Below are 27,757 nucleotides of genomic sequence, written 5' to 3' on the forward strand. Positions count from 1 at the left end.
ACACTTTTCAAACTTCACTCCACAGTCTCAGAAACCGTACAGCATTGCATCTTATAAGATGCGATAATTACCATTTCGCGTCGCGCTCAGTGTTACCGATAGTTTACGCAACATAGTCACGTTAGCAAGATGCAAATTATATCCTGCATATGTATTTAATTTCTTCTGCGAGTGCTGATTATTATTTGCATTGTATTAACATTCTATTAATATCTCTACACAATTTATTAATGTTTCTCTTAGAGGTTTCAACTTTATTCAATTATACGTACATTTAACTATAATGATTCTTGAGTGCGGAAACAAATACCTTACAAATATTCGAAGAATATAGAAATAGAAAAATAATATATACCAATATATATATAATAATATACCAACTGAATTTCGCGCCGCGTGCTTTAGATGGCCACGCGAACTGATGCACCGCAAGAGTGGGACCGCAAGCACGGTAAAGTGAGACGGGCTAGGTTTCTCACTCGCGTGGACACTCACACATAGAACCCTCTGCTTTCGTTCTGTCTCTCTTGATCTTCTCCCATTCTCTGTCGGAAAGTTTGCGTGGAGCTGGATGCGCAATAAAATGGTGGGAACAAGAGCACCGGCTTGCAGCTTGCAATTAGAGAGGAAGAAAACGTGTAGACAGTACAGAGCAGTAGGCAGTGGTGGTAGGGTGGCGGGCAGGCACGTGTTTCCAACTGTCTTCAACCATGTTTTCAGTTTCCAACAGCCTGCATTCGAGGGGCGACCCGCGCGTCGCACTCCCCCAGGAGTCGCCTGCAAGTGAAATTGGAACAATAGTGGGGATATATTGTTCATTCGGCGTGTGTTTGATTTCATGTTTTCTTTGTGATTTTTCCAAAGTTAGTTTTTTCAATTTTATCTTGAACTATGGATTCAGGTAAGACGAATATCTAACACTTATGTATGAATGTAATTTAAAGAAATATAATTTTTTTTGAAAAGTGTTTTAATAATGAGATTTGCATTAACAGAGAGTGCAAGTACGAGCACGAATACTTGGATGTCTGCTCCCGCCAAAAGAGTATATAAGAAAAGCGAGTTCAAGGAAGAGTGGCTTCAACAACCGGAATTTACATTGTGGCTTAAAAAATGCGAGGACATTCATAAAGCTAAGTGTAAGTTTTGCCAAAAAGTTATAACAGCGAAAAGAGGCAGCTTAATAGACCACAAAAAATCAAAAGGGCATATTCAAAACGAAGAAAGTATAAGGGACATGATTATAGAAGAAGCAGGTATAAACCATATTAATTTTATAATTAAAATAATGATTATAAATACAAATAATTAATATGAAAGAAATGTAGACATATAATTGTATGTATTATGTATTAATATATGTAATGTATTATGTAATATATATGTAATGTATTATAACAACATTAAACATTATTTTTAGACTCTGATGTGGAGACAGCATGTAACAATTATGAAGAAATGGCCAGAAGAGCTGAACTAAGATTATGTGTTGATATAATCGAGCATAATCGAAGCTTCAATTCCTTCAATCATTACGCAGATCTGTTAAAAAAATGTTTCCCAGATTCACGGATTGTAAAACATGTTCGTCTAAGTAAAACGAAAATAGATGCTATAATAACTAATGTGCTCAATAAAATGGTAGAGAAAAAGCACACTGAGGTTTTATCGCGTAAATTCTTTTCAATTATGGTTGACAAAAGTACAGATCTTTCTAACGATAAGAATTTATGTTTCTTAATTCGTTACTTTGACGAGGGAATGATCAAAACGTATTTATTAGATTATATGAAAATTTCTGAAAGTACAGCAGAGAATTTATTTAAATGTTTAATATATTCATTGCAAAAGAACAAATTGAATATTAAAAATGTAGTAGGCGTGTGCGCCAACAATGCGAACGGAATGTTGGGGAAACATAATTCATTCGCATCTAAAATCTTAGCAACGAACGATGAAATTGCTATAATTCCGTGCACATGTCATTGCATTCATTTAGTCGCGCATAACGCAACTAAATGCCTGCCAAATGAAAGTATTGAAATTGTACATAAGATATCTACCTATTTTTCCAGAAGTTCGAAGAGGCAAGCTATGCTGCAGGACATGCAAAAAATTTGTAATATTGTACAAAAAAGAATAATTCAGCCAACTCCGACTCGGTGGTTGGCACTGGCAAATTCGGTTAATATCATTTTAAAGCAATGGTCAGGGTTAATAGATTTTTTTGCGGAGGCTAAGTTGTCGGAGAATACACAATTGGTTAGTTACATCTTTAATACAATGAATAACAAATTCACAAAACCATATCTGCAATTTTTAAATTTCGTACTACCAATCATGAATCAATTCAATGTTTTATTTCAAAGCAACGATGTGTTAATACACAAATTATGGTCTGAGTCAACAAGACTTTTAAAATATTTAGCGGATTTGTTTTTAACACAGGAATCTATAACAACGGTGCAGGATTTAAAAACACTTGATATAAAAAATAATGATAATTTACTTCCTCTAGAAGAAATACATACCGATCTTGAAAGTAAAGAAACGCTACAGGCAATGAGGGAGACAAATGAAGCAAGCGAGGATGAAGTCAAACAATTTTACAAAAATCTACAAAAATTTTATCAAACCGCATTCGAAGGTGTAATTGCAAGATTGCCCTTCGATGATAAATTTGTAGATGCTCTAGAATTTCTAGACCCTAAAATTACATTACATATGAATATGCACAAAAGCCAATTGAAGCATATTTTGCATAAATTTCCTTCAAAATTTGATAGCCAAATTGTACATACGGAATGGCATCAAATTCCTTCATATTTTGAACCCCACGAGAAAAGTGAAATAGTAAAATTGAAAGTTTGCGACTTCTGGAAGAAGATTAGCGAAATTAAAAATCCAATAAACGAATATAGATTCCCCAACATTGCCAAACTCGCAGAATTATGTTTAACCATACCCCACTCGAATGCGGAAATTGAGAGATTTTTCTCCATGATAAACGACATTAAAACTGATAAGAGAAATAGATTACAATGTCAAAGTATGAAATCGTTGACTAGAGTCAAATTAGATACGAGCGCTGAAGGAAAAACCTGCATTTCCTGGAAAGCGCCCGAAGAGGCATCGCAATTATTTCGTAGCCAAATGTACGTAAGGGAAACAATACCAGAACATTTAGCTGGTATTATTTTATCGGACGAGGACGCCGAGATCGAGACGGATTCAACATACAACAGATACAGATAACGATTAGGTCCGGCATGTATACAAAATTATATGAATTTATCGTACTTAATTTATTGGGATATTGAAATTAAATGTTTTTAAACATTTAACGTTACTGATGAGATTCATGCGACACTGGCGTAATCCGAGGGGTTGATTAAACGAGTATACTCGTAGGGCATAATTTCTTAGGAGATAGTCCTAAACAACATCCGCCGGGGTAGCGTTTGTAACTGCTTTTTTTCCTCTCGGTAAAAAAATATAATATATATATATAATTATTTATATATTATTATATTTATTATATAAATAATATATATATATATTATTTATATATATATAAATAAAAAATATAATATATAATATAAATAAAATCTTGTAAATATATTCCGTTGCCTGCATATAATTATTATTTCATAATTTATTGTAATATATTAATAAAACATAGAATAAACATTTGTATCTCAAACATACTTTATATAACGATTGTTCGACGATAAAACGTCAAATTTATTGAATTGCGCGTGCATTGTTTTGTTGTGTGCACGGCGCACTAGCTGACGTTATAAGAAGAAGCGCGCCCGCCGGAGGGTTAAATTCAAATTTCAAGTGTAGTTTCCCAAGTAAGAAATAGGTAGCAGCACTAAGTACCGTAACAAGGTGGTGTAGTCGTATAACGATGCGTAGATTGGTTTTTTACTTCACAACGCATTTCCACCACTTTGGTGTTCGCCTTTCAAATACTCTCCGAGTAGTGGGGTGCAAGAAGTTCTTTTTTGTTCGAGGTGCCCCTCAAGCGCCGGCTGTTGGAAATACAAAACTAAACACACGCTCGGTCAGAGTCAACAAGTGTACACGTGTAGTGATGTAAGATATTATAAAACGATACATATTTCTGTGCTGCAATATTTATGTAGTCACTATCCGACTGTTCTATGTAGGCAGAAGAAAAACTTTCGTTTTTATCGATGTGTTGATGTTGATGTCTCTCGTTACTGTCACGTGCCGGTAATTTGGCGGCATACAGCGCTACAGGCATAACGGCCCCCCTTTAAGCTCTTTGTATATAAGTAAAGTTAACGTTCGTACAATCGAATCGCATTTCGAAGAAAAAAATCGGAAGCAATTTAAACGGACTGTCGTTGAACAACTGTCAAATCCGTCAAAGCTCGAGTTAATTTAATAAATTCAAGGTAAGAGGACGCGCGCATTATTTTGATATTTTTTATCCAGTATTGTTTTCGTGAATTCTAGCATCGTACAATGAACGGTATTAGTAGGAACAACGATTTTAACGAAAAATAATGGCTTCGTTTACAAGGAAATCGTGTTTGGAAATTGTTACAAGCACGCACGTAGCATTATTGTTATTTTGTTTGTATCTATCGAATTGTAAACAAATTAACAATTAAAGTAACCGATAGCCGCATGGCTGAAGACAGAATGTAAACATTACAGAAAACAACACCATATTACATTCGCGTTATATTCAATAATTCGAAAATTTCGATTGAGATCTGTTATAAATTTCTGTGCTTTTAAAACAGAAATCTTACAGATGGATAATAATTTCGATGGATGGTGTGTTCTGGCATCTGACAGTGATGAGGATATCATTGAGGGAAGATCGTTTGTCATTTCTGACAGCGACGAGGACATCATTGAAGATGTTGACAAAGAAGTTTTTGTAATCGAAAGCAGCGGCAGCAGCAAAAACTGTTCCAGGAGTTTAACTCCAGAGAGGTAAATAAATTTGTTCTGTTCCTGTATTTGTCAAATCGTCCTCTTCTCTATTGCACCGATAATTTCTACGTGTTTTGCTTTGAATCTTATTTCAGACGTGCTGCAGCAACAAGAAAATCTCTGTTGACGGAAGATGCCATTAGGCAGAGTATTAAAAAGCATATCCTGTCATATCCTACTAACGAGGAGGAGGATAGCTATGTATATAGTCGTCTTGATTCGACTAGCTGGAGTGAAGAAGATGGTAGGGTAGCATACGTTTAAATATTGAAAAGATGCAATACGCAAACTATATTGTAAACATATGATTCCACAGACGAAGTTGTACAGAATAATGCGATTAATAAAAAGACAAAGACTGAAGAAAGATTTCAAGACAGTGAAAGAATGAGCGTACATTCAAATTCTGGGGATAGCGAAAACGAATCACACGATATTAGCATGGCAAAGGAACGCAACAGCGATTCCAGTATTCATTCACTCTACATGAATACAGAGGATGAACCTATATCTTTAAATAGTTAGTTCAATATAATTCTTTAGAAGCATGTTATAAAATTACGTATATTCAATCCTGTTTCTTCTTAGGCTCTTCATCGGGTGAGAATGAAATGGAATATGAAATTGCGATATCTCTAGCAAAACAAGAGATTGGGGTTGGTAATATTGATCCACTGGTCGCACAAAAGAGAGCCTTGTTAGTTTGTAAAATGGAACATTTACAGAAACAATTGAGCAGGTCAAAAGTAAATATGGTGCTTTGCGATGAGAATACAAAAATTGTTTTCGTTTCCATTGTTTGTATTGTGGATTTTTAGTTGTTGTTAGAAGCTGGAGACATCGATCTGTTACCGGACGGAGGTAGGGAATTGCGCGAAAATATCACGAAACAGGAAGAAGAAATCAAGAAGATCACACTAGAATTAGAAAATACTCCGCTCACGCAGAATATTAAAGAAGATGCGCATGCTTTCGAGGAGGAAGTACAGTTTGTCAATGAAGAATTTTCTGATATTATCGATGTGGATAATATACCGATTAAATTTAAATCATCCTCACATGACAAGGAACTGAATAAAAAGGCTCAAGCGGCTCTGGACAAAGAATTAGCGTTGACGACCGACAGGTTGCAAGATTTACACGGATCTCTGATAGCCAGGCCGTCCGAGGACGAAAGAGCCGAAGATCCAGAGGGTTTGAACGTCAAGTTGATGCCGCACCAGCAACACGCATTATTGTGGTTGCAGTGGAGGGAAAGACAGAAGCCTGCCGGAGGTGTCCTCGCCGATGACATGGGCTTGGGAAAGACTCTGACGATGATATCATTGATACTTTCTGGCATCACGAATAAGGGACTGAAAGATTCGAACAACTGCAGCGACGATGAATGGGCAGATTCCAAGACACCATCGCATCATAAGGGAGGCACGCTGGTGGTCTGCCCAGCATCGTTGTTGTCGCAATGGGAGAAAGAGATTAGATGCAGATGCAAGCGAGGTATGCTCGCGGTTGAGGTTTATCATGGTAGCAACAGAGAGAACGTTCCTAAAAGATTGGCAAGGAACGACGTGGTGATCACGACATATAATATTCTGTCCCGCGAATTCAAGACCAAAGCCACAACTTATAAGATCTATTGGGAGCGCGTAATACTCGATGAGGCGCATGTGATTCGGAACCATAAGAGCAATGCGGCAGAGGCGGTGCACGGCTTGGTGTCCAAGAAACGATGGGCTCTCACCGGCACTCCTATTCAGAACAAGGAGCTAGACCTGTACTCTATATTGAAGTTCATAAAATGTTCCCCTTTCGACGATATACGGGTCTGGAAGCGATGGGTAGATAATAAAAACACGGCCGGTCGTCGAAGGCTGGCCACCCTGATGGAGACCCTGATGCTTCGTAGAACGAAACAAGGGCTACAGGCGAAAGGCAGTCTAGCCAGCTTGCCCGACAAATGTGTAGAAGAGGTGTTGGTGAAGTTAGATCCGCAGGAGCAGTTGGTGTATGAAAAGGTTCTGATTTATTCTCGCACTCTGTTCGCTCAATTTTTGGCCCAGAGAGCTGACAAGAATCATATGCATGATTTAGCCTCGGGAAGATATAATAAACCATCGTTTCTTTCAAATCCTAGTACGTACGCGAGTGGAAACTAAATATATAATATTTTTGCAGAACTATAAGAATTAAATCTGATTAAATCGCGGTCTCCTTTCAGACAAGAAAACTCAATTCACAAAAGCGCAAAATAGATTACTGTCGATGCATGCCGATGTCAAAACGCACGAAATCTTAGTTTTGTTGCTACGTCTGCGTCAAATCTGCGTCCATCCGAGCCTTATTCACTCTATGCTGGATCAAGAGGACATGCAGGATACTGGGCTAACGGATGCCGACTACATAGACCCTAACTTGTTCAAAATTGACGATGTCGCGTTAAACGACGAAGATGACGCGAATACGAGTGGACAAGAGATAGGTGTTGACCGTAGGGTAGCAGCCAATGTGCTTACATCTGAAAACCCAGTGTTTCAGATCGAACGCGTCAGTTCTAAGGTGAACTTCCTATGCGATTCTGATTAATTTCCTGTGGAATTGTTATTCGAATAGAGTGGAATCTCCGTTATACAGGATGTGGCACGCGTTACCGTCACCACAAGCTTTTAGGCACTTTCGATGGTCGGACAAAAAAATATTTCCAATGAAAATTGATCGGTACTTAGTCGGCTACGTAACACTGCGAAGTAAAAAATACAGGGTGCCATTTAAAAAAGTCGAGGTCACCTCGACTTTTAGTCGAAAAGCAATAGTTTCTGAAATTTCTTGTATTTCAATATGTAGCCGACTAAGTACTGATTAATTTTTATTCGAAATATTTTTTTGTCAAACTGTCGAAAGTGCTTGAAAAATCGTGGCGACAGTTACGCGCCGCACCCTGTATAAAATTTATATAAATATTAAATGCCTGTATAAATATTAAATGCAAACTCAGATACCGTAGTAATACGAGTTTGTTTGCGACTAGATGCAAGCGGTACTGAAAACAGTGAAAGAGATTTTGAAGAAAGGCGACAAGTTGATAATTATATCTCAGTGGACCAGCATGTTGAACATAGTGGCAGCTTATTTGCCCTCATTGAAAGGTGCTACGTTCGAGCAGTTCACGGGCGATGTTCCGATAAAAAATAGACAGGTATACCCGATTATAAAACGTCGGTTCTCCGTTATTCAATGACACCCCGTGATTTAATTCGCGTTCGTCGATTCTTTAGGGTATAATGGACGCCTTTAACAACGCGGGTACCGACCCGAAGATACTGTTGTTGTCTCTCACCGCTGGAGGTGTTGGATTGAATCTGGTCGGTGGAAATCATATATTGCTAATAGACATCCATTGGAACCCGCAATTGGAGGTGCAGGCTCAGGACAGAATCTATCGTTTCGGGCAGAAAAAGGATGTTTACATATATAAGTTAGTAGCTAGCATTGCGTCCTGAGAATGTCGAGTGTTCGCAAATAGCACTGATTTCACGCATGCTAATTCTTCTGTAGGTTCATCTGCAAGGACACGATCGAGGAGCGCATCAAGCATCTGCAAGAGAAGAAGCTAGAGATAGCGGCAAACGTTCTCAGCGGTGACAAAAATTCCACTGTCTCGAAGCTGACTCTCAACGATCTCAAATCTCTATTCGATTTATAACGGGGAGTCTTTCTTGTCTAAAATCATCTTTTAATAAATATTTTTATGTAATATAAACTTTTCTATGGCTGGTTGAAGTTGTCGAAAGTGTTATATTAGAAATTTTAAATACGAAGAAAGAGATCTTACGTGAGTCTGGGAATGTCTGTGGTGTACCATGTTCCTTTGTTGGCAACGTTCTCGGTTGGCTATTGACATTTCTGTTGCCTCATGTTACTGTACCGGACACCGTAACAGAAATATATTCTGAGTCCTATAAGAAGAAGCACCTATGTACGTATTGCTCTTAGAGCGAGAGCTATACAAAAAAACTGAGAGTGGACATATTGAAATAGAACTCAAGTGAACTGTGATCATAAATTTAGTCCGAGTGTAATTTTAGATATAATTTAGAAAGATCGGTAATAAAACAGTGAATTGTTAAATAATCTCTCACTGATATTCTGATATTAATTTCATTACATCGTGTATTACAATCATGTTACAAAATTTTATGTCTTACAATTTATCAACAATAACATGAGAATGACCAAAGTACTAACGTCTTTTTTGCAAAAATGACATAAATATTGTATGAAGGAAATGTATGCCGGAAAGGAGGGACAAGTGTGCAGCAATTACAGTGTTCTATAGTAAACGCAAATACAAATGTAACTCTTTTTGTATAAGTAATACATTTAATATATTAATGTGTAATAATTTATGCGTCTGTGATTTTGTTGTAGACAAGATTTATAAAGATTTGTTCTCAGCATTACTGTTACCGAAATAATAAAAAAAAAACGAACATACGTATATCAGTTTATTGAATTTTTATAATAACATTGTAACGCGCCGCAGATTTTATTATAGAGGTAGGTATGGATAATACGATTGATAACTTAGACAACTGGTGTGTTAACTTGAGAATGTGGAAGTTGGACGGAATTATGCGAGGCGGGCAGCGATAGTAAATGTCCGCGTTCCATTTCATTGACCTCTTGTTGTTCGGCTCCTCTCATAGATCCAGTTGAGCGTGCAAGGCTATTGCGTTGTCTGCACATGTATGGTGTTTCTCCAGGCGAAGGAGTTTCACGACCCTGCATAAGAACACAAATAAGTTATAAACATACTCGGTACAATAATTCATCGATTTAAGCGAATACAGCGTTTTAGAATACTTAAAATTTAACCCTCGGTAATATAGGACGTATCTGAACAACTAATTGCTCACGAGCATAGAGGAATATATTTTCTTATACTACTTAAAATTCAAGGCTATCGTTCGTTCAGTAGCAGCGTTGACAGATAGAATACAAAAAGATGGAGGAGCATTGTGGCAATGTGGTTAGGGAAATAAGTTACGCAAAGAGTGGGGATAGGTGATGCATGCGCCGAGAGTCCCGCATAGCGGCGTGGCACATCTACCGGGTGAACCTATCTTGCGTAACTTATATTCCTGATCGCACTGATTACAAGTTGACTTCGGAAGGGTTTTGCTTAGCAACGCAATCAACGGGAGGGGAAACCAATTCGCGCACAATGTTTCGTATTCGCATAACCTCGCGTCGGTTCCCTCACCCGTTGATTGCGTTGCCGAACAAACCCCTTCCCATGTTAACTCGCAATGCTCACTCACCTTTTTGCATCTTGCCTATCGACACTGTTCGGTAGTATAGTACGATATACAGAGTGTCCCAAAAATGTCTCGCAATCCGGAAATGGCGGGTTCCTCGGATCATTTGAAGCAACTTCTTCCTTTATAAAAATGTTCTCCGAGGCACCGTTAACGAGTTATTAACGAAAAACAGTGACCAATAAGAATCGAATACGGCTGACGCGAGGCGGCCCAGCCAACCAACGCACGAAGCCCAGTTCCGCTCATTAACTCGGTCGCCTCGCGCCAGCCGAGCTCGCCTCTCATTGGTCACTGTTTTTCATTAATAACTCGTTAACGGTGCATCGGAGAAAATTTTTGTAAAGGAAGAAGTTGCTCCAAACGACCCGAGGAATCCGCCACTGTCGGATTGCGAGACATTTTTGGCACACCCTGTATTTTTCTTCTACGGTTAGTGAATCGGCATGGTAGATGGTATGTAGTAGTGCGACTGGCGGTTCGAACAGCTGGTTCTGCATGGTAGTATATTAAATGTTTATATTTCATAATATAGTACAACGCAATCATTATACACTAATTAGCATCATTCTCGTATGAAAGTAAATCTAATGAAAAAGATTATTTTTAATAACATACGATTTTAATTATTTTAGCGACATATCAGAATTTGTGTTACGTCTTTCTATTGTACCTTAGTTTTGTATTTCATTGTTTGTTTAATGCTTCGTTTTAGAGGAAAGTTCACGTGGCGTGTAAAAGAAGAAAATCGTTAAATAAATGTAAAGAGAGATAAACAGGATGTAAAAAGTAAACAAGAGAAAGAGACAAAATCAAACGTAACTACAAGATGTGGAAACACGGAAGAAAGGAGTAGAAGTTGAGAGGTGCATTAATTAATTATACAATGGATTGATATCGATCTGTCGTGTACAGTCAGCCTCCGCAGGTCGAGGCTAAATAAGTTACCTATGACTGTATTTGAATCTGATTTAATAGCTTCTATGCACCGACCAAGACATTTTGGTTTAGGACAACAGGGAGAACGGGCTGTTGATTCTCTCTTCAAGGAATGCTGCAGGAGGGACAGGATTGGAGTTAAATTATAAACACATGTATTACAATTGAAAACACATACCTGTTTAGAGGGACCACAACATGTTGCATGATTGCAAGGTTTGTCAGTTTTTGGACAGTCTAATACACAATCTTCGGTTGGTGTTTCCTTAATTTCACTATTAGATTGGTACTGGAATGTTGTAAATATCTCTAGTTAGTCATCGTTTATTTAAACGACGATAATAAAAAAGATTCCAAAAACACGTATCCCCAATTTTGACCCGTAGATTAGACATAACAGTTTACATAAAAATGGATGAACAATTAATAAGAACAATTGAAGAGAAACTTATTTTTAAATATTATTCAAACAAATAACTTTTTAGGAACTTTGATCAAGCGATTAAATTCGTCGCAAATATATGCTTAATTTTGAGTAAAAAAGACCATCGAGTAAAAACCATTTTTTCACCCCGTAGATGTGGATTATTGCAGATATAAAAAGCTATGTTTGGATCATAAGCTGTACAACAACTTTGTATCATGTACCGATGACAACTGCAGTTTTAATATAAATAAATTTACTTACATCAATAAATTCTGGTTGTATCGTAGTAGAATGTATGCCTTCGTTGTGAAAAAATTCTTTAACTTGCTCCGCAATTTTCATATATTCTGATAGATTTCTGCACCGGATGTGTGCTGAAGCAATTATACGGTCGCCAGCCAACTGCCATACATGGAACTCGTGTACAGCCAAAACGCCATCAACATTTTCGAGTAAACGTTGTTGAATAGCATCAACCTAGAATAACAAACTCCAATAGTATATAATTACATTTATATCAAGATGCGACGATATTGTAAATTTAGCTTTGTTCTCAAATTATTAACGATTAACAACTTCTTTCATTCATCGGCAGTTCTTAAGAGAATTGATCGACGCAAGTTCGACGGGCTTGATACTTTAATTTTTCAAGATAATTTAAAATATACTTTGTAAAAAAATTGTAAGATGCGCAAACTGCATTTTGACATTTTCATCTACACCTAGTAGTTTTGGAAATATTTGATAAAATGTTCAAATTCTCTTACACAGCTAGTTAATAATGTAATGAATAATGTAAAAAGCCGTGTGAGAAGTATTTGTTTTGTATGTTCGAGAAAAAGTTAAATAAAAGTGGTAATAAGCACGTGAAAGTGTACTCTGCAATAATATTAATGTACTTTCGTAAACAAAATTGTACTATATGACAGTAGTGCTTGCTGAACAATGTAAAATTTTCCATTAAAAATTTTTGTCTATTTTGTACAGGGAGAAAGTTATGGTCTGATCCAGTTATTAGTTGAAACTGAGAACAATATGAAACTTGTTCTTTTGATTCTTTAAGCTTTGTGTGAACACGTATTCAACTCCTAACAAAAGTTTATAGTAAATATATAGTAAATATTTTCGAACAATAACATCTGTAATCCAAAAATACCGATCTGTGCACGAAAGGTGATATCACTTGCTAAACAATAACTCTAACATAAATCGGATTGTTATTATTTTCGAATCTAAAACCATCTTCTAAAGGAGATTTACAACCAGCATTGCAACATCGTAGAGTTAATTGCGAGAAAAATGTTATGTTTTGTTGAAATAGTAAAACGGTACTAAAATATTTAATTAGCCTCAGAATTTTTTTAAATACTTCACCTGCAGAGAAGCTACTTACATTATGTAATATCTCCTACCATAGCAAATAAGCTCTGAAAAAATAGTTATTTTATAACTCCCGCATGTTTCAAGATATTCTAACATTTTTAGTTACAGAATATTGTAATATAAAACTATTGTACGTATGGCAACCCTATATTTGTGAAAATGTATAAACTCTGTAAAAGTAAAATGTATATACTCTGTACATGAGTGAAGAAAATATTACGAGATAGCATAGAGTGGACTTACAATATGGCACATGAATCGAATTTATGATACGGAGATATTACAATTTCTCTTGTGAAATTTTGGCATTTGTTTAATCTCAATCACTTCAAAGTGTATCGTATAGATATTACATTGCTTGAAATAATGTTACCTGAATATGTGTTGGTACAGTTTGCAAAAGAATCAAGGCGGATTCTTGCAGCAACGGCCACACTGACCGCAGAATGAGAATAACTAACAAAAGTGAAAGAGCTGGATCAATGTAAAATCTGCAAATAATAAAAATGTTATATAAATACTAAATGAAATGATGTTCACAAACTACATAATATAGATAAATAATCATTTGAAAAAGAAAATGATTGTAATACATATACAGAGTGCCCGAGAAATATGGGGTATCCTGGAACATGCGTAATCTTCATGCAAAAATACAAACTAGAAATTCTTTTACCATTTTTAAAGCGGAAGCTCTGTTTCTGAAATATTAAAAGTTGAAAATTGGAAGCTGTACTTCCATATTATATAATTTAGATACCGGTCAACTAACAAGTTGTAAGACATATACATATACACTACCGTCCATAAGTATTTGGACACTCCTGTATTTGTACCAATATTTATAATACTTCCTGTGGCGGTTCAAATGTACATAGTTATATCAAAGAGGGACAGTGTATTATTATACAATGTGATCTTAAATGTAATTCTTTGACTGCAACTAACTCTTAAAACAAATTATTTAGCGAACAGATCTTTGGGAGCCATTTTTTAATATGAACTCCCGTTGCAGTTAAAGAACTTTATAATCAAAATGTTTTAATATTTTACACAGAATATAAACATAACGTGTAAAGCGAATATAGCTTAAAATCTTTCAGAATGACCTTTTTTATTTTCTCATCCAATTTTAGATATTACATTTCTGTAATATCGCTATTCTTTAATGCATTTTATTACCATATTAAGTTGTTCGGAAAGTAATTTCGCCGTATTTCCCCGAAAAATGAAAAATTACTTTCCGAACAACTCAATAATAAACACATACGAACTAAGAAATTCTTGATTAGATTTCACTAACTGTCCAAATACCTATGGACGTGCTCGTATCATTAAAAAACAGGGTTTTATACCTCGTGTGGTGAATCTCACCCCCAATTCAAGCATTTTGTTACAGTTATATTGTTAAAGTTATTTTCTCCTGCTCTTGTTACAACAACACTGTGCATACATGTTCATGCGTGAAAGATCATCTAACTTGTCAAGTAGATTTTGCACACAGGTGAAGTATTGAAAAATATTCCACTCATACTTCTCGTATAATTGTTAGGTCAAGTTGGAATTGAAATACGAGGCTGTAATATGTTCTGTGTCAAGTATTACGAACACTGGCCACGATAGAAGTAAATGTTGCTCGCGAAAAGTTCGTACGAAACAAAATAACATAAATACAATCTTTGAAACTAATTAGTAGATTTTCTTCAAAATGTGATGCAAATTATAAATTGAAACGAACGTTACAATGTAGGATGATGTAATGGATTTCTTCATCTTTCGGTGTGTCAAAGAACGAAGAGAGTGATATATATATGGTGTCCCAAAAATGTCTCGCAATCCGAAAGCAGGGGATTCCTGAGGTCATTCGAAGCAACTTTTTCCTTAGCGAAAATGCGATCCGCGGTTTCGTTTACGAGTTACTAATGAAAAACAGTGACCAATCAGAGGCGAGATCATTTGGCGCGAGACGGCCGAGCCAATGAGCGGAACTGGGCTCCGTGCGCTCGTTGGCTGGGCCGTCGCGCGCCAGCCGAGCTCGCCTCTTATTGGTCAGAGTTTTTCGTTAATAACTCGTAAATGAAGCCTCGGAGAAAATTTTCGCAAAGGAAAAAGTTGCTTCAAATGACCTCAGGAACCTCCCATTTTCGGATTGCGAGACATTTTCGGAACAAAACAGTTTTATATTATTGCGTGTACTTAAGTGCCTCGTTTCTTATAATTCGCGATATTGTTATTTTTTCATGGAGATCTGTGTGGTATCTTGTCTCATGAAATGGTAAGAATAGAAATTCATATGACGCTAAAGAAGTCATCGAAACGTGATGTTATAAAGGAAACATTGTAAAGATATCAATCACCATGTTATGAATATGAATCGGTACATTTTTCAGCAATGTTTAAAGATGAATTGTCTTGGCATACTGATAAACCGTAAAAAAAACCTGACGTTGTGTTTAAATTCTTGTTTTAATTCTATATGCAATAGATGAAAATTTCATTAACATGCAGCTGCAAGTTATTTTAAATAGATTGATTTCTGTTTACAGTTGTTGTCCCGGAAAATAGCGATTCTTTAGATATTTTTTTGTACGAGAGACCAAACTCTGGAAAATCTGAACAATTATAGTTACATATAAAAAGACGTGGAAGCTCGAACCTATAGAGAGAATTCTAAATCCTGATTTTTAAACCAAACCGCATTATGGCATTTCAAACCGTGTCGATGCATCGCAATATTTTCTTATGTTATTAATGATATTTTCAATTAAAAATATCAACCATAAAATTAACGATCGACGAACTTAACATTAATAATATCTGTAAGTATATAACAAAAATTGATTACCTGTACTTCCATTCTGTCAACCAAACAATTAAAGCGGATACGATTACAATAACAGATCCTAAGGCATCGGAAAGTACATGAAGAAATACACCACGCATATTCATTTGACTGGCGTCATGCGTATGACCATGTGTCCTTTTCACCTGAGGCGTGGAAGGTCTGTAAGCTTCGTCATTTTCGTTGTCGTCGGTTCCAACGAAAGAGCTAAGCCTGTTATGACTTCGAGATATACCGTGTGAATGTGCATGAGTGTGGCCATGTTCTGGAAAAAACAAGAAAATAAAAATATTTGAATATTCTACAGAAATGCAAACACGAAGATAACACAAAATTCAAAAGTTTAAAACCAGACGAAACAAATATTTGTTCACACAATATTATTTTACAATCTCCTTTGAACCGTTGAACGCGTGAATATTGAAAATTTCGAAACGAACTTTTTTCCGATAAAAAATTAAGGTCACTTTTTCTCCACTGAACAGCGCCATATATATATTTATTTTGCACTACATATATGTAGAGCTTCGCTATATGTAGAGAATTTTCGTTACAAGCTCGAATAAAAAAATTGGAAATACTTATATATACTTCCTCACTTATTACTTTTTTTTGCAAATATTTGTTTATTCACTGTACAGTAAACTAGACAGTCTGAAATCTCAAATATCACTGTATAAAACGAAAAACATAAAAATTGATGAACTTTTTATAACGACCTTTATCATTTTATTTACCGGCAATTTTCTAATAGTTCTTTTAAAATCAAAGATCAACGGTTACGAATTTCTTTTTAAATTGTTCACAAACTACAATAATCTCGTTTATAAACCATCAAATTATTTGTATTAAATCTCGGTCAACACTGGCCAAATCTGGCCTAGACAACTGCACGCGCTTTTGTACCCCAGACTTTGGCGACTTTGATAAGAACAACTGCAGTTCAAAAGTTAATGTTTCTTTGGTGACGTAAGCATTAAACTTTCTGAAAGGGAAAGATAATCGTTCGCTACGAATGTAACAAAAAATAAAGATTGTAAGGCTGTAATATTTTCGTTGTAGCTAAGGATTAATATAATGTGATAAGTTTTTTTGAAATCACTATTTAGGAGAAAGTTATCGAGCTTCTGTTAGGCTTGCTATCGGTAGGCTTCCGTTAAATAAAATGTTAACACTATGCCGTCCGGTGGCACCACGCTGGTGCCATTTTAAAAAAACTGAGATAACATTTGAACTATATTGTTTGGCTGTTAAAAGGCAGCAAACTAACTATAGCATTGTGCTTATTTAACTAAGAATTAAGTACGAAAATTCTTGGACGACTTATCTTAATTTTAGGAATTTATATTACCGCCATCTTCGACATTTTTTTTTAAATCTAAAATTTCCAAGCTATTGTGCCGGCGTCGAACAAAAGAATCGTATCTAAGATCTGTGGACGGCATAGTGTTAACAAGAATATGCAAGACTGTTCACGAACGTGAACAGTAGGTCGAGACGTTTAAAGGTGATTTTCATGGTATTTTGATATAATTCGTTTCTTTTTAAACGAGACCTCCTATTTTTCTTTATACATATTCTGATACTGTTTTCTGTAACGAGTTCAGTGATTACGGCACCGGTTCGTCCGATGTCACGGCAGATAATCACCGTAACATCTTCTTTTCCATGTCAGAGAAAACTAACAGTGTAACAACAGTGTAACGAACAGATGACAATCTTTGTGTACTTACCATGAAATAAACACAGCCCAATAACATTCACTAGTAACCCAAGTAAACCGACTGCTACAAGTAATTTAGCTTCATGTATTTCTTCTACTTCAATAAATCTCTTACATGCTTCGACGGTAATACTAAAACACAATGCGACTAAAAAGACAGCATTTACCAAAGCACCTAAAACTTCGGCTCTGGCCCAGCCAAATGTATTTTTAGACCATTTCTTTGGCGACATCTGTAAAACGCGTAAGAACTGGAATTATTACGAAAGCCATAAAACACGATTTTCTTCGATATGCATGTAAACCAGGGGTGTCAAACTCGCGGCCCGAGATGAACATTTTCGATGCCAAGTATCAGGACGTAAACAATAATTTAACTTTATATATGTTTATTGCAATGTACTAGTCAAAATAAAAATATTTGTTTCTATGAACATTGATTTCTTTTTTCTTTGCGGCCCACCTAAAGTTAAACATCGTTTATTTGGCCCAAGTTATAGCTTTCGAGTTTGACACCCCTGATGTAAACGATATTAATCAGTTAGCTGTGGCGCCTCCTTTTCAAGAACGCGCACCCTATATGTGTTGCGAGAATCGAGCGACGACGAGTATACTCGTCGAACACAATGTAAGCGTCGCTGTTAAAATATCGGATCAAAAATACGGTTTTATTTGATAAGATTAACAATTTTATTACTAATATTTACTTATTCGTTTAAGATTGGCATACACTGCATAGATAATAAACGAAAAACGCGGGAAAAATCAAACAATTATAAAAGTTAAAAATTCAAATTGCTGCTGTAGAGTGGTATTCAGCGAAGCAAGGAACGATGCATAAATGGCACTTTACGCGTCGAACGCTAATATTTAATAATATAATAATATAATCAATAATATAATAATAATATAATATAATCAACGCTAATATTTAATAATATAATAATGTATATATAATAATGTAATCATTTTCGTGTGTAGAATTGGTATAAAAATATTCTAAACATCTTGAAATTTGAGAATGTGTTTCTGTTATCGCTAACGTTACAATTTAAATAGCCAATGGTACGCGCGACGAGTATACTCGTCGTGACACAAAATAGTGCCACTTCTCCGTGACGAGTATAATCGTCGAACACAGCTAACTGGTTAATCGCGGTAAACATTTCGCGTGTTAACACTATGAACAGCAGCACTCAACGCTCGATGTTCTCGGCTTTGTTGTCTCAAGTGAAACACAAATGTCCGATTTCGATTTTAACTGACAGTATACAGGTTCATAATGATACAGTATATATGTATATATGAAATAGTAGCCGTAGTCGCTTAATATTTTTGAATCTTTTTACTTTTATCTTGTTATAAACAATTAAAGTTACATCCCTCTTCAGTCTCAGTGTCCATATACAGGGTATCCCAAAAATGTCTCGCAATCCGAAAGTGGCAGGTTCCTCGGGTCGTTTGAAGCAACTTCTTCCTTTACAAAAAATTTCTCCGAGGCACCGTTAACGAGTTATTAACGAAAAACAGTGACCAATGAGAGGCGAGCTCGGCTGGCGCGAGGCGACCGAGCCAATGAGCGGAACTGGGCTTCGCGCGCTGGTTGGCTGGGCCGCCTCGCGTCAGCCGTACTCGATTCTTATTGGTCACTGTTTTTCGTTGATAACTCGTTAACGGTGTCTCGGAGAAAAATTTTATAAAGGAAGAAGCTGCTTCAAATGATCCGAGGAACCCGTCATTTCCGAATTACGAGACATTTTTAAGACACCTTGTATGTAAATCCTGAGTTAGATTCAAATACTTTCGTGCTAGAAAATGAAACTTTTCGTTCAACTAAGCGTCATTTTTGTGTTATTTCAGGTTTTTCTTTTTAAGTCGATTTTGGTACAGGCTATAACTGCATCCGCACAGATTAAGAAAACGTTTGGTTTTGTCTTATTTTTAGACGACAATGGAAACTTGCGCACAATTATGGCCACCGTAAATACCAAAACTTTGAATACACCGTAGGTTTAAAGAAACACACCGATTCTGCTTGAAAATAATTCAGCGCGCTATTCGAATAAACCCACGCAATTTCATGCTAATAAATTAGATAGTTTCCTTTAAAAGAAAAATTTAACAGAACTGCCGAATTCGATGGTCGTTATGCTTGTTTGCGTGGTACAGCAAATTCTCCCTAATTTTCCGCCAGTTTCTAAACGAAAATGGACAATTTGGGAAGAGGAGATACGATTGTACGAGCCACGCGGCCCGTTTTTATAATTGCTGAAAATCGGCAACTATAAAAACGGCTCGCATGGCTCGAACAATCGTATCTCCTCTCTCCAAATTGTCCATTTTCGTCTGGAAGCGCTGAAGGAAAATTGGGGAGAATTTACTGTACTTCGAAACGACCGCGTATCGATGGCAAAAGGCGAACGGAATTAGCTTTAGTAAAAGAAATGTCTTACCTTTACGGAAAGAAATGCAACGACCAATGCTGCTACATCCGACAGCATGTGAAAACTGTCAGCAATTAAAGCCATCGAGTTTGTTACATAACCTACTACTATTTCTACTAAGAAGAATAGAGCAGTCAGCCACAACATTGTCAAAAGGCGACACTTTTTCCCTGTGAAGCGTCCCATAGTGTTTGTTTGTACCTAAAAATAATTGCAATATCATGTGTAAAAGGAAAACGAAATCATAAGAAAACGGTGCAAACTGTAAGGTATCGTAAGAGACCTTGAGAGACACACCGCTATCAAAAGTTGGAAGGTTTTTCCGATGGATGCACATTTACGAAATACAGTAAATCCTTCCTAATTTTCCTTCGGCGCTTGTAAACGAAAATGGAGACAATTTGGGAAGAAGAGATACGATTATTCGAGCCTCGCTGCTCATTTTTACAGTCGCCGATTATCAACAATTATAAAATCGAGGTGCAAGGCTCACGAATAATCGTGTCTCCTTTTCTCAAATTGTTCGCTTTTGTTTGCAAGCCGAAGGAAAATTAGGGAGAGAGAGAATTCACTGTATCTTCTCTTTACAAGGAAATTTTACAAATAACTACGAAGAGATTTTGTAAAGAAATAATCGAATACACAGGGATATAATATTTTTGACAACAACGCCTGTTGACTTTACCAAGGCCATTTTCCATCGATGATATTTAGACTTTTTTCATAAATGTAACAGCAACCATAGACACCGTTTAGCGATCATAATTCAACAGTTCTAATTGTTGTTAATATTGCCAATAATATTACCATTGCCGTAAATTCTCCCTGCCTTCTCGCCAGCTTGTAAACAAAAATGGACAATTTGGGAAGAGGAGATACGATTATTATTCGAGAGCCTTGCGCCCCTCGTTTTTATAATTACCGATTCTCAACAATTATAAAAACGAGTCGCAAGACTCGAATAATCGTATCTCCTCTTCCCAAATTGTCCATTCCTGTGCACAACCTGAGCGTCAGTAAGGGAGACATTACTGTAATTAGAGGTTTGAACGGCGAATTAGACTCGTTATCATCGCAGCTTAGGCAAAACAAGTGCATGACGAGTCTCGGTCGTCGAATGTACCCAAGAGGTTAATGCGTTCCTTTCACTCCTCAATGGTATTAAACTCTTGATTATCAGCTTAAGAGCCCGTGAGAATCCCGACCAACAGTTCTCCATAACAAATAAATTAAAGGGTCCCGCGAATTAAGCAAGCACATATTTTCGGACGCGAAGAATACTTTCATTGTCGACCGTTTACAAACGAATGCATTATCCCATTGAAATAGAGAATTCGGCCCTCCAATACAAATCGCGAGCCTCTTAATCGACTTAATTAGCGTTCTCATACGTCGCTACATCTCCATTTAACGATCAATAAATCGTACACCTGTTCGTCCGCTGCAGTTGCCTCTCTGATCCAAACCTTGCCACGATCATCGTTTCGTTCGAACATTATGGAAACGACGATGATATTTATCGTTCGACGTATGTTTGCTTCCGCCAGTTGTTTCCTCGACATCCGATCTACCTACGCGTAATACAGTAATGTCTCTCTAATTGACGCTCGGATTGTCCACAGAAATGGACAATCTGGGAAGAGAAGATACGATTATTCGAGCGGTTTATTTTTATAGTTATAAATTGTCCACAATTATAGAAGCGAGCCGTGAGGCTCAAATAATTGTACCTCGTCTTCCCAAATTGTCAATTTTTGTTTCCAAGCTCGGGATTTCAAGCTCAGGATTCCAAGCTGAGGATTCCAAGCTCAGAATTCCAAGCTGAGGATTCCAAGCTCAGGATTCCAAGCTGAGGATTCCAAGCTCAGAATTCCAAGCTCAGAATTCCAAGCTGAGGGTTCCAAGCTAAGGAAAAAGTTACTGCATATGACCTCGGAAACCCCCATTTTCAGATTGCGAAGGATTTTTGGGACACTCTGTATAAAAACGAGCCGCAAGGCTCGAATAATCGTGTCTTCTCTTCTCAAATTGTCCATTTTTGTGCACAATCTGAGCGTCATTTGGGGAGACATTACTGTACGAAGAGAAATCTAATTTTCTACGCGATAATCCGAAACGAAATTATTAGACAATGTTACCGGAGGCAACTGGTCGCATCGAAACAGTTAACCGTACAATTTACTAAGAAATCTTTAACCGTAAATCGTACACTTGCGGAAATTGTAAAACCATCGCCTGCAGATAACGTGTTCTGCGCGTATTTTTCTAAACGTCGTAGATCGACGAATGAAAAACGGGTGCTTTTGGTACCGAGAAGAGAAACGACAAGTTTACAGTTATGTATAATCCGGTCTTAAGATTTGTAAATGAGATTATAAAAGTATATAATACAATTAAAAGATTTTGAAATCAATTTATTATTAAAATCATAAACTTTCATAAAAGTATATATCATATTTGTCGTTATAAACTCGAACAGACTGAACTTCGATGGGATAATTCGAATATAAAAGAGTTTTAGAACACCATTGACCGCGATCAATTTTAACTTCCTAGTTTCAGTTTTATTAATTAAATTCGATCGCTTTCGTGGGAATCGTTCGAGGCGATTTTCGACGCTTCGACGCGAGAATTATGTTATGCGAGAATTAAAAATCGTAAATTGTCATGAAAATTCATATTTATATCCTAATAAACTCGAACAGCCTTTACTTAGTTAGAACACCATCGACCGCGATAAATTTTAATTTTCTAGTTTCAATTTCATTAATTAAATTAGTTCGCTTTTGTGGCAATCGTTCGAGTCGATTTTCAATGTTTCAACTCGTTATGCGAGAATTTCGTGTCGATGTGCTCCTTGGCGTGTCGAAACGTTCTCTGGCAAGGTGTCGCTCGATTCTTTGATCCAGACCACTGTGCGTCGTCGTTCGCGCGATCGTTCGAACCGTCGCGCATCGCGTCGCGACCGTATTGCGACGATTAACGCATTGAAAGCCAGGAAACGTCGGCTGTAATCTCAGCTGCGTGATTTATAAACTGTGGGAGCCGGTTGAATTTTCCCACTGCACATGGGAAACCAATAGGCGAGTTAACGATGGTGTTCGTTCACGTTGTTATCCCGCGGCAACCGTGGACCGGTCGAAAAATCGTTTATCGTTCGGAAATAAACGGCGTATTCGAGATAGTAATTGTTAAAAATTGACAGTTCAACGTTCGATCAGCGTTGCGACAGCCTGTTGCAACGGCTCGAAACTGGAGCATTGCCCTGTATTTTTTGTATGCCGCGCGCGCGTACGCGTGGCTTGCCAATTAGTCGACCAGGGTTCGAACAACCCACGACAGAAGCCGGACCGACGATTTTTCGCTGTCGGTACCGCGAAAACTAAGTCGCAATTTGCATAATTACGAGGGACGACGAGAACGCCCGCGTCAAAAATATGCGTATCTGCTCGGGCCCCGGGATTTTTAAGGGACTCCGTGCTAGAAGTGCGACCATCGATATGTGTTCGATAAATATCGGTAGTATTTATACGTTATCGATAATTGGATACGTCGATAACATCGTTAACGCTTTATCTGCCGATAATTTTCTAATGGTTTTATTAACACTTAGCCGACCGAATGGGGAGATCTTCCCGTTTTAAATTCAGTCGATCGATGACCGATTGAGGAAATCTTCCACGTCTAATTAAAAATGACTGCTTAATTTTATTAAGATTTGCAAGATGTACGAATGTTGAAGAAGTAATTGATGCAATATATGTTTGCTTCGTAATTTTTGCTTAATTGAGTCAAATACTTTAATTTTATGAAATTTTTTAGGTTTCTGGCGCGGTCGTGGAAGTGTTAAAATCGAAGATCAACGATCGAGAATTCCTTGATACGGTAAATTCTCCCCAATTTTCCTTCAGATTGCAATCAAAAATGAACAATTCAGAAAGAGGAGATACGATTATTCGAACCTTGCGCCTCGTTCATATAGTTTTTGACAATCGGTAACTGCAGGGTGTACCAAAAATGCCTCGCAATCTGAAAATGGGGGTTTCTCAGGTCATTTGAAGCAACTTTTTCCTTAGCGAAAATGCAATCCGCGGCATCGTTCGCGAGTTATCGACGAAAAAACAATGACCAATGAGAGGCGAGATCGGTAGGCGCGAAACAGCCGAGCCAATGAGCGGAACTGGGCTTCGTGCGCCGATTGGCTGGGCCGTCTCGCGCCAGCTGATCACGCCTCTCGTCGGTTTTCGATAATAATTCGTAAACAAAGCCGCGGATTGCATTTTCGCTAAGGAAAAGTTACTGCAAATGACCTCGGAAACCCCCATTTTCAGATTACGAGGTATTTTTGAGACACCCTGTATAAAAACGAGCCGCGAGGCCCGGATAATCGTATCTCCTCTTCCCAAATTGTCCATTTTTGTTTACAAGCTGAAGGAAAATTGGGGAGAATTTACCGTGTATCGTCGAGTAGCAATAAGATATCGATAAAATATCAATAATCGATGATCGAATAAAATATCGATAATAGTGTGACCGTTCGTTCCATAAAAATGTTTTGTTATGTTACTTCGTGTTCGAAAGTAAACAATGGTTAATCCTACGATAGCAGACGATATACATCATTTCGTGTTAGAAAGAAGTGACAGGAATACAAAGGAGTCTGCCAAGAAGTTGAGTTATCGTTCGCGAGTGTCGATATTGATTTAACATTCGGTTGCGAAATGTTGAACTTCGATGATTTATCTTTGCCTCGCGATCGTTGGGAATGGATTTTCGCGAAGGCAAAAGAATTGGTGTTTCAGGAATTCGATTTGATTCGACGTTCCACGTGTATCTCTGAAACGACGTACGATAGAATTCGTTAAGTAAATGCTAGAAATTCGTGGAATATTTGAAGTTTTTTTTTAAAACGACCGAATAGCTCGAACAAAATCTATTTTCGCTCCGTATCAATCTCATGCAACGCCGTAACCAACTCTACCGTGTGCAAAAGGAGATGTATGTGCTAATGAACATGTAGATAAAAGTTCGCATTCGCAGAGTAATTGTGTCCGATGCGATACAACAGCGCGTAACACAGCACATGCCCGAGATCTAATTTAACGGAAGCTTATTTTGCGACTACAATTGCAAAAGGCGATCGGTAAACGAGAAACGCGGGATCTTCTGTTGAATAAATATTTCGAATTTTCTTCACAGATTTTTAGACGATTCTTGTTAGATCGCGTTGATTTCTTTCAAATTTTTGCCGTAGTTCCAAAACATTTTTTATACTCGACCGTATAAGTAACCCTTCCAGCGTTCGTTAAAAATTAAAAAGTAGAATACGAAAAATATCTAGTTTTTTAATTGTTTATTTATGTTCCTAATTTAATTAATTTATATCTATATATATAATAATAATATATATTATAATATAATATATAATTATATATAATATTATATATAATATATAATAATTATTTTATATTCCTAATTAACGGTAATTTTGATAAATAAATTAATTAATATTAATATATAATATATTTATTATAATATATAAATTAATTCTTTTAATAATTTTGATGCATCGATAACGGTGTAACGATACCATTAAATTCCTATGGTTCTTCAATTTTATATTTTAGCTACTCGTATTTGTACTATATTTTTATAACAATTACGAGACTGTCTCGGTACTCCATGATCGCTTGAAGAACCGAAACCGATATCATAAATCATAACTGTGTTCCGATTAAATTCCTCTTTCCGCCTTTGGCAAGCTGTCGAAATCAAGCGTCGCGTATAACCACAACGTCCATCGGCGAATGTTCTGTTTGTTCAAGCATTGAGCTATTTACAAGCAAGCCGTTGCTTTTATTTACTCTTTAAACAAAAATATTCCCAACTGTGATAAACAAGAAGCGATAGCAAGAACAAGCGCAAGTTGTACAGCAATAAAAAGCAGCCGAACCGTTGCGAGCAACATGCGCCGATAAAACTAACTAACTGTGTAATTACATTCTGAACAGAGTTTCTTTCGCAATTCCACACGAAAAATCGGCGAGGATCGCTGGACGATCTAGAGAACAATTTTAGGTTCATTGACGAAGAAGTTTCAGACCGATTAATACTCGAAAGGCGTGGCTCGGATCAATTTGGACCCAGAGCGTAAATATTGTTATATTATAATTATATAATAATAATAATTATTATTATAATTATATAATAATAATTATATAATATATATTATAATATATTCATTATAATTTTCACATGTTTATCGAGGTCTACAGAAAAGTGACCATGTCCGGCAAAAGTACATTGAAAAAATTGATAAATAAAATTACAAACGATCCTTGACATACTCGGCAGAATTGAGCATTATTCGAATTGTTCCAAATGCATATGTAGTTATCGAAAATAATTATTCGAATGGATTCTTTCTAGTCGAGCTTTTTTAATCGAGTAACAATTATTCGTTATTCGTAACAAGGGTAGTTTTGCATCAATGATCGATCTACCCAAAAGTAATAAACTTTGCGGAAGTTGAAACAAAAAGTTGATTGTAAAAATTGACACGGACGAAATTGAACTATAAACTGTGGAAAAACATTATTACATTTTATAATTTGTATTCGAATCGATTATTTTCCGAATTAATTCCCGTACAAATAAATCCTTATTCGAATAACAAATTACTTCTTATTGGAATGAATTTTAATTCGATTCGATGATCTTCGTGTGTAATTTCTTTCTGAAATTTTTATCGGACCACATCAACCAAGTTTGCCATCTTCCGTCGAGCTACGCGCGACTCTTTCGATCGGCGCTGAAAGAGTTAACACGGCAGCCAGCGCCCGACTCGGTGAATTTGCTCTCTTGGATCCATCGAACCGATCCAAGTTTTTCCCTAAGCGAAAACATTCGTTATCGTACACATATTCGAGCAGTGCATTGTTCGACAATTAAACAGACAATCGACCATAAGCATGCGAAACAATCATTCGCGTTATTGCACGAGACAACCATTCAGCTACATTTCTAAATACGGATAAAAAACGATCGAAGACAGCTCACCGTCATGCGGAGCGACGTAAGAAATGATATTTTCATGGAAATCGGCATACATTAGAGCAAGATACAAGTTTCGCCAGTACATCTGCGGAAAAGTTAAGAGATACAGTAATGTCTCTCCAATTGACGCTCGGATTGTCCACGAAAATGGACAATTTAGGAAGCGGAGATACGATTACTCGAGCCTTGCGGCTCGTTTTTATAGTTACGAATTGTCGACAACTATAAAGAACGAGCTACAAGGCTCGAATAATATAATATAATAATATATAATATTAATAATAATAATTAATATTATTATATAATATTAATATTATATATATATATATATATATATAATATCGTATATAATAATCATATATAATAATATCTCCTCTTCCCAAATTATCCATTTTTGTGGACAATCTCAGCGTCAGTTAGGGAGACATTACTGTAGTGGTAATAACGAAGTTACGCGTCGACAGAGAGCTAAGTAGCTAAGCTAATAAGTTATCGTACAATAGTAGCGGTCGTTCTGTGACGATGAATTTTCATTTCAGAGTGTGTGTGTTATACAAGTATCGTATAACTGTTACTTATTTATTTAGTTCGTTTCGTTTTCAAATATGAGCCGTTTATTTTGAACGTGGCCGAGGATCCGTTTCGTTGAAA

The 27,757-nt window shown here is 36.7% G+C and overlaps 3 protein-coding genes across 10 annotated transcripts in view; 2 read left to right on the forward strand and 1 right to left on the reverse strand.

Moving 5' to 3' along the window:
- The first annotated feature begins 77 nt into the window (after nt 1-77).
- On the forward strand, nt 78-4,140 carry LOC117218532 (uncharacterized). The gene is made up of 3 exons (XM_033467008.2): nt 78-901; nt 996-1,256; nt 1,421-4,140. Exons 1-3 carry the CDS (start codon nt 892-894, stop codon nt 3,253-3,255), a joined length of 2,106 nt encoding a protein of 701 aa, XP_033322899.2. The 5' UTR covers nt 78-891; the 3' UTR covers nt 3,256-4,140.
- On the forward strand, nt 3,934-9,472 carry LOC117218529 (transcription termination factor 2). 6 transcript variants are annotated; one of them, XM_033467000.2, is made up of 11 exons: nt 3,934-4,101; nt 4,152-4,427; nt 4,782-4,977; nt 5,073-5,221; nt 5,294-5,497; nt 5,566-5,723; nt 5,796-7,110; nt 7,196-7,533; nt 8,003-8,170; nt 8,250-8,449; nt 8,530-9,472. In XM_033467000.2, the coding sequence occupies exons 3-11, from the start codon at nt 4,793-4,795 to the stop codon at nt 8,675-8,677; spliced, it is 2,865 nt and encodes a 954-aa protein (XP_033322891.2). In that variant the 5' UTR covers nt 3,934-4,101; nt 4,152-4,427; nt 4,782-4,792; the 3' UTR covers nt 8,678-9,472. The 6 variants fall into 6 exon arrangements, with proteins under 6 accessions (XP_033322891.2, XP_033322892.2, XP_076380041.1 ...); XM_033466999.2 differs by having other exon boundaries at nt 3,949-4,101; nt 4,176-4,427; XM_033467001.2 differs by lacking the exon at nt 4,152-4,427 and having other exon boundaries at nt 3,939-4,101.
- ZnT63C (solute carrier family 30 member 1) overlaps nt 9,467-27,757 on the reverse strand; it is a 29,916-nt gene continuing 11,625 nt past the window's right edge. The window contains exons 2-9 of one of the 3 annotated variants that reach the window (XM_033467009.2): nt 27,110-27,191; nt 20,060-20,251; nt 17,617-17,839; nt 15,887-16,148; nt 13,415-13,532; nt 11,920-12,135; nt 11,410-11,520; nt 9,467-9,756 (exon numbers count right to left, since the gene is read on the reverse strand). In XM_033467009.2, the coding sequence (XP_033322900.1) occupies nt 9,559-9,756; nt 11,410-11,520; nt 11,920-12,135; nt 13,415-13,532; nt 15,887-16,148; nt 17,617-17,839; nt 20,060-20,251; nt 27,110-27,157 (1,368 nt within the window). In that variant the 5' untranslated portion in view covers nt 27,158-27,191 and the 3' untranslated portion in view covers nt 9,467-9,558. The remainder of the gene's footprint in view (nt 9,757-11,409; nt 11,521-11,919; nt 12,136-13,414; nt 13,533-15,886; nt 16,149-17,616; nt 17,840-20,059; nt 20,252-27,109; nt 27,192-27,757) is intronic. The other 2 variants (XM_033467010.2, XM_033467011.2) reach the window with 2 other exon arrangements.

The sequence above is a fragment of the Megalopta genalis genome, chromosome 7 (genome assembly GCF_051020955.1).
Source record: "Megalopta genalis isolate 19385.01 chromosome 7, iyMegGena1_principal, whole genome shotgun sequence".
NCBI lineage: Eukaryota > Metazoa > Arthropoda > Insecta > Hymenoptera > Halictidae > Megalopta > Megalopta genalis.

Coding starts and splice junctions, on each gene's coding strand:
- LOC117218532 (XM_033467008.2), top strand. Junction 1,257..1,420: donor CATGATTATAGAAGAAGCAG/GTATAAACCATA, acceptor CATTATTTTTAG/ACTCTGATGTGGAGACAGCA.
- LOC117218529 (XM_033467000.2), top strand. CDS start 4,793: ATGGATAATAATTTCGATGGATGGTGTGTTCTGGCATCTGACAGTGAT. Junction 5,498..5,565: donor TGAACCTATATCTTTAAATA/GTTAGTTCAATA, acceptor GTTTCTTCTTAG/GCTCTTCATCGGGTGAGAAT. Junction 5,724..5,795: donor AACAATTGAGCAGGTCAAAA/GTAAATATGGTG, acceptor GTGGATTTTTAG/TTGTTGTTAGAAGCTGGAGA.